The sequence below is a fragment of the Gymnoscopelus braueri genome (assembly GCF_963280865.1).
Source record: "Gymnoscopelus braueri genome assembly, chromosome: 18".
NCBI lineage: Eukaryota > Metazoa > Chordata > Actinopteri > Myctophiformes > Myctophidae > Gymnoscopelus > Gymnoscopelus braueri.
In genome coordinates, this window is record NC_137618.1 from 33,743,330 (window position 1) to 33,755,503 (window position 12,174).

At 40.3% G+C, this 12,174-nt stretch overlaps 1 protein-coding gene across 1 annotated transcript in view; it reads right to left on the reverse strand.

Annotated features, from left to right (window-relative positions):
• Nucleotides 1-12,174, reverse strand: part of myo3b (myosin IIIB) — a 75,174-nt gene that overhangs the window by 46,352 nt on the left and 16,648 nt on the right. Inside the window, exons 8-10 of the mRNA XM_080457028.1 lie at nt 4,759-4,824; nt 1,962-2,117; nt 51-135 (exon numbers count right to left, since the gene is read on the reverse strand). Coding sequence (XP_080313154.1) covers nt 51-135; nt 1,962-2,117; nt 4,759-4,824 — 307 coding nt within the window. The remainder of the gene's footprint in view (nt 1-50; nt 136-1,961; nt 2,118-4,758; nt 4,825-12,174) is intronic.

The following is a 12,174-nucleotide window of genomic DNA, read 5'->3' on the forward strand; positions in this document are numbered from 1 at the left end:
ACTGCCAGGGACCGATCAATGAACCACGGAATAAACACATTAAATCTTACCTCATCTAGGAACTCCAGATTCACCAGATCATCATCAGGACAGCTCTCTATTATGAGGGTTTTACGAGTATTGATCCGCTCGTGCCTGTATGAAGCCGGGCACATGAGAACACGTTAGAGAAGGCTTCAAAGTGCACAACAACGAGATACAATAATCAAGCTGCCTGGGTGTAAAGCCAATTCGCCCCGAAGGCTAGTTTGTCACCCCTTAAGGCTCTTCCCTTGGGAGGTCTCTCCCATTATCAGGGCCTGTGATTGCACTTCATCTTTGTTTTGACCTATCACTCTTCAATGGGACCCAGTGGGCAGAGGTCAACACAGAGTCAGATGGCTCAATGGGACAAATGCAAGAATCTCAAGGGATCTCCATGGCATTGTGAGAGAGAGAGAGAGAGAGAGAGAGTCGCGCGCGCGTGCATGCGTGTGAGAGACTGAAATTACAGACTATTTGTGTACAGCTACTTTGCATTTCTGCATACAGTATATGTGTGTGTGCATATGTTTATATGCACAAAAGCAGAATGAAATGCAGTGACACAGTATAACATTGGAAAGAAGAATGCCCAAAACGCAGTTACCTTTTGGAATAACAATGAAAACTATTTCTCATTTGCAAAAAGGCATCTATATTCTATTAAAATGTATAATCAATCATATGAGATGAATCACAAAATATTCAAGGCTTCACCTTAGGAGTCGTTTCTTCCCTTGCCCTATTCATTTCCTATTCTGAATATAGCCTGAATGTAACTGAGAGGAAATCAAGTCTACGCTACATTTGGAGTTGGTCTCTGCAAACGTAATCATCATCGTTTGCATCTCCAGAGATTAACTTCCCTAAAAAGACCCAAGACCTCTAAGCTCGTACATCCATATTCTACCTACTGCAGCTGCTTTAAAGTTGCCTATATCTTTATTCTCAAGTGAAGTCACTGTGGGACTGATCTGTGGCATGAGAGACTAAACCGGCGAGCCCAGTTCTTGCCTTACAAGCTCCTAATCCAATTATCCACTTTCGCCATGGAGAGGAACTCTTTGGATTGGACTAGACCCCCACTTTACAGAGAAAACACAACATCACATCTCATAGTCAAGGGCAGGTACAGCAAAGTCCAGCTTTTTTTTTTTATGAAGATAAACTACATCCAGTCAGCATTTCTCAAAAGCAAATAAGTGAGGTGGTGCTTTCTCACAAGCCATTATATGGAATCTAATGTGTAATGTGTGGTTTGTGTACAGTATATACAGTGTTTGCAAACTTCCCAAGCGGCTCCTGAGCCACTGCCACCCCTGTGTGTGCGTGTACGTATGTATGTATATGTGTATATATATATATATATATATATATATATATATATATATATATATATATATATATATATATATATAAATACACACTGTATATAGTATTAGCCGTAATAAAAAATATTGCTGACTCAGAAATCTCATTAGCGACACAAAAAAGGCAGAAGAACGTCTGGAAAAATAAAGTTGCCTACATACATTTTGAAGTGAGTGTTTCACTCCTTCATTGATTTAATCATATGGGTGGGGGAGTGGGGTACCCGTAACTAAATGCTCCTCTTCAGACTATTCAGATTCACTGCCCTAAATGGCTTTTATTAATCTATAGTTAGTCAGCACAATCACTCCGGTCGAATTAGTCCCACTCCCCTACCTGCTCTTTAATCACATACTGTACTGTCCCATTCTTGTGGTCTTATCATTTCTACAGGAGTGTAACCAGATAAGACCCTGCCCCCTACTGGGCAGAAATTATATCTACCTCGATTCAGGAGACTTCCACTTCTAGCAGGAACGGTAACACAATAAAATGCAACCAGATTGGATTCTCTATAAGGGCAATTTTCAATTGAAGAACAAAGACGTTAGGATTTCTTTAAAACTTACTTTGTTTTGGTTTTGCAGCCTAGCTCTTGTTGCTCCTGGATGAGGGCAGACAGCTGTTGTCTGAGAGTCACATCTTTGCCATGGGCCTGTTTGATGAAAGGGTGCTCCAGGAGGTGGGTCACAGACGGACGCGCCTCAAAATCTTTTATGAGACACCTTCATAAAAAACAAAGCAACAACAACTATGCAGTTACTACATTTGAATATTGTCCATTACTTAATCACGTACGCTACTATGTGACTCTTATAGGTAAATTCTACAGGACAATCCCAGTATTTAAAGCTTCCAATTCAACACATTTTACATAAAAAAACAAAACCACACTGCACATTCACCTGAGCATTTTAGAAAGCTGATTGCTCCGGAATAGCTGTGTCTAACCCTCTCGTCCAGTGGGGAGCTCCTGGCCAGTTTTTCAGAGTCTGGGTCACTGAACCATTTCCTCTGCTGTTTTTCTTGAGTACCACATGGTCAGCATCACCATGGCCCCCAGAGTCTAAACAAGCCTGGCTCCACCACTGCAGCAGCAAGCCCTATCTGCTATGTGCAGTGTTTGCCAAGAGGTCTTGTCACTTTGTGATACTGGCTCAGGGCTTGTATGTAAGCTTGGCTTAGCTTCTGGCACCTTGGTCAATAGATAATCAAAAGCACACAATGGAACTCCAGCTAAACACATTGGTGTTTTATTGCTGAAACAGATTTAACATATAGGACAGGTACACCAGAGAATGAGCCTGTAACAACAACCAGTCAACATACAAGATGTTGATGTTGCATGGTTTTGGATTTCAAAAACCCACATAATGCATGATGCATGCTGTGAATTAAAATAACACATTTTTAAATGCACTAAGAATGTGTCAACGATCTGTATGTTCATCTATGGGCCTAAGTGTCTTAATATGTTTGTAAGCACTACTACAACATTAAAAGCAGCAGCCAGGGGCCAGATAGGAGTGAACAAAAGCAGTCTAATTCCTACCACCTAATCTACACTGAAATTCTGTTTCTTTTATCAGTTTGTTCAGCTCTGAAAGTTAATTCTGAGAATTCATTAGTGTCAGGACATTAAGCAGAGGTTGCTGCCATTAGCAAAGGCTGCGCTGCCAGGATGCTAAACATCAGGCCACTTTGTCACAGAAGGCAGCTCTCTGGCCGCACAAGTGCAGGCGTCAGTGATGCATTTATTATCCTGAACAACCCGCACATGCACACGCAAACACATGCACGCCCATACAGACACTGTGGGCTGGCAGGGGGCTTTAAAGGCTGCTCACAAAATAGCCTGTGAAGCTTGATAACATTGTGCAGTCTCCCCACATTGTACTCTGGTGGGCTTTGTTTGAGCAGATTACTTTCTGATATGATATCATCCAATCCATTACGCCACATTACAGAGGATTGCAAGCCCCAAAAAAACATCCTCCGAAAAGCACTGTACTTGCACAACATGCCATGAAAAGAAGTCTAGAAAAAAATGTTGCATCAGTAGGACTTTTCTTGGTGGGTTTTAATGTCCCCAGAGGATGCAGTTGACTCTCTTTTGACCAATCAATAACAGACATGGCTATGTATGTCTTTCTTGTGGCAAGAAAAATCCATTTTGCTTTGGTTTTCAGCTACTTCTCATCACCAACAGCTGATATTGATGTGAAGGAGAGAGAAAAGAGAAAAAAAAGTATTGCGAATAATTCTACGCACAAATTGAACATGTCTCTCTCATCATTGCCTAGCCTCACAAACCTCTAGATATTAAGGCAGTATATTTTGAGCAGCCATTACAGACCAACAATGACATTATTTGCTTTGCACGATGGAGAAAATGATAACTTATCAGGGCCTCGGATAGAACAGATAATTCAAGGGAATGGTTTTGCTCTGCTGTGACAGATTTACACAAATGAAAAGCAATGAAAAGAAAAGACAACAGGGTTGATAGGATCTGGCTGTAAAAGATCAGTAGCTGTTCCCTCCTTGTCGGATATGCACTGCCACCTGAAAATGTGGGGCTCATGCAAATGCTCATCGCAACAGCTTTACTCACAATGCATATTTAATGTTTCAGTGGCCAATAAGTACTAAACAATTTTCAAATCATTTATTTTATATGCAGCATCATTGTTCATAAAATTCTAGATAGAAGAGAGCAGTCATGCATGTGGTTATATTTTAGACTTTATTGTCCCACAGGGAATTGTTATTATTTAATTTCACCATAGATAAAGTACATTTAGTTTAGGTCTATAATACACTTGAGCCCCAGCTTCCTTTGTGCAATTTGGTTGAAACATAGAAATCAAATATAGATTTGCGCAATATTCCACATTTGATCAAGAATTGGGTGGTTTGAAGCAGTCACCAAAATAGTTATACTACACACATTCCACAAAAAATTGTCCTTACAGATGCCATTCATAAAAGGTAGTTCTAAAAGGTAGTGTGTATCTTTTCAGTGCGTGCCTTTCTGGTCAAAACGCATCCAGTTCTGTTCCTGCCAGAGAATTATAAAAACTGCGACATACAGAAGAAAACGTATTTCAACCACAGGAGTGAGTTTAACTGACTTTTTCAACTTTGTTACAGGAGGACATCCATTATGGATGTGGTGGTTATACACCATTATACATTAACTTGTATCTCAACCAGAAGAAGACCTGTTTCAGAAGTACTATCTTTTGAAGGATTAGTGTGAAGCCTTACTCATTCTTTGTCATGACATGGCATGGTTGTACAATGAAGTATAAATCAGGCTTAACACTTGAACAGTGACAAAGAGCGAGGAGGAAGGACACTTACTGGCCGATGAAGTGGCAGAAGCTCCTGCACCATTGATCTGGATGACGTAACGTGGGGGAGGGATTTCTGAAACGTCACAGAAAATGGAAACAAAACTTTAATTTCACCTGCATTAACCTCTACAACTCACCAAGGAATGTACCTGAAAAAGAATTACTTCGCTAAACGTTTTCACATGACATCATCATTCAAGTCTTAGAAGCACCCCCATGGTAAAATGAAGACTTTGCAACATAATTATATCAGCTAATACATGATAAATGGCAGGGTGTGTCACCATACCATGAGTATCCCATGAGGGCTTTACACAACTTATGGTCCAGGGACAAGCTGGTAGTTGTCCAGCTCTGTGTCAGCTGTAGAAAAAGTGACAAATGATAACGGCTCCTCTACGGTCTGGCAGCAGGCATCTGCCATGCTGAGCCAAAAGTTTATGGCAGCCAGTTATACCTCTGTCAGCAGCATTTACGGAGGCCATCTATAATGAGGCTATAGCACCTTTAAAGTACTTTGTTGTGCATCATGTCAGGAACCAGGTTCGTACAAGGCTGCACAACCTGCAAGGTACCATCATATTCTATGCCATTAGCTGTTGGTTTGACAGAGGCCCGAAGGAGGCTTTTGTTTAGTCAAACAATGTGACAAATGTCATCAATGAGCTAGGAAATCAATTAACTGAAATGAAAGAAGCAACTTCCTCAGGGCATGGTTGACAAATCCTTGAGACTGACAAAGTTCACACCAACTGTCAGATTAAACACACACACACACACACACACACACACACACACACACACACACACACACACACACACACACACACACACACACACACACACACACACACACACACACACACACACACACACACACACACACACACACACACACGGTTTGAAAATAACATCAAGAACAAATTACTGTTGTTTTATCAGAAAACATTCAGAGCCAACCTTGCTATGGTTACGTGCTCAATGACAACCTATTTTACATCTTTTTTCCCTCTCTGCTAAGTTAGTCAAGTCTTTGATAAGTATTCAGACAGACAATCCTTTCTGAAGTGCAGATCAAAGCAAGTAACTGGCTGCTTCAATGCAACCTCTAATATGAGCCTGAAGCCATGCTCTCGCCTTGATGTTGTACCATACTACAGTACTTATATATTACAAAGTCAATATACCAGCACATTGCTGATGATAACACTGTCAAGTGCCCTCATTGTGCTTAGCAAATTCGGGCCTTTTTTCATTCCTGTATTTGTGAGAGTGCTGGCTCACATTGTAAACACAAATGGCTTATTCAAATTTAGGTCCAGGCAGCGCTTGTACTGTCAAACGTTCATCAAAATGGATTGAGCTGAAATCAGAAGGTGTCAACAGCACTTGAAGGCTGCTACTAAGCCATGGACAGAGACACATTCATGCCTATGCAGTGCACTACAGTATATGAATATGACGTTTGATATGCAGAGAGAGTTCATAATTCTTCAAATTCTTCTCATAAGATATAAAAAACATTCTGATAATTCACACAACCAATTTCCTGTTACTGCTCTCTTTTTTCAGCCAATCTCTGTCAGTGTTTCCCAACCTAGGGTCTGGGCCTTCTTGGGGGGGGGCGCCAAAGATCACAGGGGGGAGCATGAGGCCATGTCTATTTGGCGGTAGTCTAAAAACATATTGCACAAAATCATAACTTGCGTTCATCTACTTTCAACCTGGCATTCCTATTTTGGGCATGTCATTATATTGTCAATAATTGTAAAATAATTTCAAAGAGTTTTAAAAATAACAAAAATAGCAGATCTACAAGCTCACAACACGTCACATCACAATAGCAATGACACTCTCCTACGGATTACAGGTATAGAACATATCAAACCTTTCACAAGAGGTGGTGATTGCCTCAGGAGAATGAACCAGGGGGAAACTTTCTGGATCCATTCCCTTGATGCACTCACCCCTCCTGGTCTCAATGAGAACATTGATTTTATGTGCTTTCCCTAATTGATCTTCTTTTCTAGTTGATTTTCCTTTCGTTATTACTCTTTGTTTATTTGTTGTTATCTGTTGTAGTTTTTTAATATTTGGGTAATATATATTTGTTGTCCTTGATGTTTGGACTAGAAAAAGAGCTCCTTGGAGCACAGGTCTCCGCCAGGTCAGGTAGGTTATTGTGGGCCAGCAATGTGTGGGCGGGAGCATGGCTTCAGGCTCATATTAGAGGTTGCATTGAAGCAGTAGTTACTTGGCCAATCAGGATGGAATATGAAAAATCGGACAGATCCGCCTTGATCACATGACTATAGAGATAATGTGAACCGACTTGCGTTATGTTTGGACAAAACAATAGCGAAACAAGTTGTTTTGCAAAAGTTGGCCTCCTGGTGACGCTATAAACAGGACAATGTGAAAACATTCTTCCTTGGCCTACTGGGAATGTGCGTGCAATGTTTCACAGCAATTACACTTTGGAAGCCAATCTTTAATTAGGATGGAATATGAAAGATCGGACAGATCCGTCTTGATCACATGACTATAGAGATACTGTGTACCGATTTGCGTGATGTTTGGACAAATCTGTAGGAATAATATCAAAAAATGTGTTTGGCAAAACTCAGCCTCTGTCCTGGTGGCGCTTTAACAGGCCGATGTGAAAAATATTGGGCAGAAGTTCTACTCTGGCATCCAGGGAGTGAGCACAGTGCACAGTTTCACGTTGATCAACAAACATTAAAACTTGGTCAGTCATACATAATCCACATCCATAGCAGAGACAAACAATGACTGTGTTACTGTCAATAACTCAGATCACTATCATCACTGACAAGGAAACAAAAATCAAAATATTTCTACATTCTAAATTATATATTTTTTGTATATTCTACACTTTCCATGAGCCCTGCCTCAACAACCAAGCAACAATACATGAGAATCTAAGAAATGCTAGTATAGTTCCTCGCTGGGTCTTCAAAATAAAGTTTTTTAATCTCACTCATTTATTTATGATGAAATAAACAGCCTCAATGGGGAAACATTTGCGGTTTCAGGTTAATAGAATCATGTAGGCTATAAACCAGATATAACTTGCTGAGTATAAACCTGTTTGCCAGATACCCCTGTTTTAAGCTACACAAATTGTTTTAGACTGGTGTAATATCCCTTTACTTGGACAACAGAACGAAAATACAGCTATGGCCTTAAGACAAGGGTAACAGAGCAGGGGTATTGGAGGCCAAAATAAAGACTTATTCAGTAAATGGCCCACACGCTCAAAATTTCAGCTCATCCATCACTACAGCCTGAGCTCCAGCAGTTCCCGTGCACACACATGAATGAGCACGGAAAACTAGTGCTACATTTATCATGTCCACAAACTCTCCAACAACATTGCCACGTGGTAGTGTACTGGAGACCACACAGATCTGTGTGCATGAAATAACTGCATCAAAGATGGAGGCATAGACCTTTTGCTCATGATTGGAATGTCACCAAACCAAGCAGCCATCTCCAGTCAGTGTCCAATACATTACAGTATATGTAACTTTGGCAGTTAGATGAAAATGGAAATAAGGCAATGAACTGAATAAACACATGCTTTCAACCCAAGGAAATGTGTCTCAACATAACTGAAATCATCTTTAAGTAATAAAATGGGACCATGAGCACTAAAATGTATAGGCTCTAAATATTTCATTCTCCAGGGAAAAAAACGAAAAAAACTGGATTATTGTTGATCTTTGTTAGGGTAAAGAGACAAATTGAAGTATACTGATCACACAGTTTCAGATTTAGGCTTATTCCCCCGAGTCCCTCTATGATGGATCGAAGAGCTGACATGTTGCCAATAGTAATCTTTAAAAAAGTGCAGTTGATGCAATGGACCTTTGAATAACATTTTGCCAGAGGCTCACAAATATAGCATATCAAAACAAAACATCAGATAACTTAAAAGTGTACATCATCTGAACCGAGGGTGTGAAATTTATATTCTTCATCTACAATGCTCATTGAGGCATCCCTGAAAATAATGTTACTCTATACAGAACCACTGCATGGCTTTGGTTCATTCCGAACCCAAACGTCTCGAAAGGATGAACAGTATCAGTGATAGAAAAGAGCAGAGATTTTATCGACACCTCCCACCCTTGACTGTTCTGCTCTGCAGACTTTATATTATCCTCTGGCTTTCTTGCTAGGAACTGGTCTCTGACCAGAACACTGGTCTGGATGCCATTCACCAGGCCTGTGATTTGATTAGCCTTTGTGGGCTTTTGACACGCCATCAATTACTTCCATCGTCTCACGCACGCCTCTGGTCTCCACACAGGCAGATACTGTACAAGCACGGTTAAATATGTGGATGCACAGTAAAATCCAGAGTGTTCATTTAAATCTAAGAGAGTGCAGACCACCAAGTGGCCCCATAAGACCCATTTGGTTTCCTTCATACACTCTCTGAGTTACACTATTATTTTTCACTCTCGGGGCCCTATTTTCCGCCCGGAGCAATGCGGCGCTAGCGGAAGAGCGCCTGTTAATCCTATTTTCCGAATTGCGCAGGTGTCCTCTTGTGATGGCCACACACAAAGTTGGTAAAACATGGTGGACACTTGTCTTTTTTGGTTTATTAATTTAGTTTATATTTATTTTCAGCAAACTACATACTACATGCATAAAGGACGACACACAACCGGTTAAAGGACATACTGTTTATTGCAAGTTTGATGATAAAGTTACTGACTGGAGGGTACATCCATTAAGTTCTTTTGTTTGGGTCAAGTTGTTTTATCAGGAGTAATTTAATTGGTATTTAAGTTTATTTTGTTTTGTTGAGTTATCAGTTCTGAGGAGTGTTGAAGATTAGATTGCTGGCCATGGAAAGGCCTAGCTGCTTCACAGGTGTTTATAAGGAGCTGATTAGTAATTGGACCGCACCATGTCCCCTGTGCATAAGGGGAGGGGCAGGGATTTATTATAAGTTTGAATGTATTACTACACGTATGAAAATGTATTGGCATTTCAGTTGTATGTAATTTATTTATTTAATATGAGTTAGTGCTGTAGTGGATTATGTTGTAGCTATTTGTAGTCTGTTTAAATGTTATTATTTGTCTTCCCCTTTGTGTCAAGAGTGGTCTGATCACCCACTATATATGTTCCCCTCATGTCTCATTTAGTTAGTTCAGTCTTGATGTCAAGTTGTGGTCTACGTTGTCTTCATTTGTTTTAGGCCAGAATGAATGTCTTGTCTTATATTTATGAAAAAAAAGAAAAGACAAAAAAGACATTTTAAAACATTTACACAGCGTTGGGATTAAGATGCGCCTAGGTGGGTTCACAATAAATCCATACGATGCACAACACTCTAGTTCAACAATTTAAGTGACAAGTGATACAAGAAATCTAAATTTTTATGCTCAAATGGCAGATAAACTAATTTTCAAGCACTTCATTAGTCCTATTAATAAGTATAACAAAACATTAATTCTTTCCAAAGAAAGACGAGTGGTGAGGAGAGAAAGAGGGCGAAAACGTACGGAAAGAAACAGAAAGAGATGCATTTTTTCCGTAAGTAGTGTGCCTATTCTGTGGCTGATATAAGTGTTCACATACCTCTTATGTAAAAATGTCATGAATCCATAGGCTCCTGGCATTCTCTGTCTCTGTATACAGTAGGCTAAGGCCATCATTAATATGATATTGACCAGATCCAAATTGGGCGTCTCTGTAATGCTTTTAGATGCAGACAGGGGCGTCGTTACGCGGGGGCTTTGTGGCTATAGCCACCAATGTTTTATCCAAAGCCACCAATAAAATAAATAAATAATAATAATTTAATATTTTTTTATTTTTTTTATTATATTTCTATAACCCTAACCTAACCCTACCCCTGACCCTAAAACCGAAATAAAGTAGCAAAAAACGGGGAAAAAAGTACCCGAATCCACGCGCGCGCGTGCATGTGTCCGTTGCCTGGTGGGCTAAGCCCCAGTCGCGTAACGAGGCAACAGTAGGCCCCGACGCGAGGTGGTCACAGCGGGCCCCCCGCGAAAATTTTGCGGTTATTAGTGGTTTCTGATACTTTTTTCGCGGGTTTGTGATGGATTTCGGGTACATAAACAACGTTTTTGTAACAACTACTTAACAATTACAATGTTAAGGGCCCACCCAGGTTTATTTTGTTATTCATAATTTTTTTTTTATATATAATTTTTTATTATTTGTTTTCTGGGTGGGGAGGTGCCCCTAACGTCATGGGCCCCAACGCAACCGCGTTGTCTGCGTGACGGTAGTGACGCCCCTGCTAAGCCCCCAACCTAGTAGAGACCTAGCGACGCCTCTGGATGCAGACCTGGAACACCTCTGAGTGTAGTTGTTGTATACAGGTATAGTATATCGTCTCTGTCAGGTGGAAACTTCATCATGTCCAAAACTGTTACTTTTCAGGATTCAAAAAAAAAATGGCAAAAGTAGCAGACTTTTGAGATACTTTTGTGTGACGCTGTAGTATGATCAAGTAGGGCGTTAATTTGTGAAAAAAACACAAAAAGTTAGAATATAGAGATAAGAAGTTTCTGCCCCACAGCAACGATACAGCAGTAAATAACATAAATGTTTTAGTTTTTCAGAAAACTATTTAGAAGGAGTAGAATCGGCCTCAGGTCTTAATGGGTAACAGAAAAAGCATGTGAGTATTAAGTACTAGGTATGTCAAGATATCACAGACAGATGTCTATTGGACATGAGGAGCTATTAATAGGCTACAGGAGGAAGAGGAAGAATCATGACCAAGCAGCATGGCATCTGGTCCACCGGTTTCAATCCAGATCCATCTAAAATCAAAACAATAACACTCATGTTCAACATGGTACTGTAGATGCCATTTCTGAGAGACTCCACAATAAGGTAAAATAAAATAATTCATGATCTGGCCCAGATTATCAATATATTTTTCTTTGCACAGTGAGGAGAAAGGGACGGAGAGAGAAATGGATAAAAATAGATGCATTTACACTTAATTGCTGATAGAATATCTCTTCATAATACCACTCATCCTGAATGTCATGAACAATTGCATCCTGGCTTTCTTTTACTGCTTGATAGTCCCAAACTTTAACTTTCCCACAGCAGAAAATTGGTTGCTCCACTATGTCCAACATGGTTGAGCAGCCACACCCAGTCTATAGACGAATCCACAGAGCAAATGCCTGTAGCTGCGGTGTTAGACTCATTCTGCGGTGTGCATTCTGACACCGCAGTTATGATTGCGCCAGGGGAGCGCTCTGTGGATTCGTCTATAGGCTATATTTGAAGGGTTTCATTGGGACACTATTATTTTAGCGACCTACTGAACATGTAAGCTGTGTGTAACTGATCGTTCTGTGTGCCAGTGCCATGATGCACCTGCAGGCAC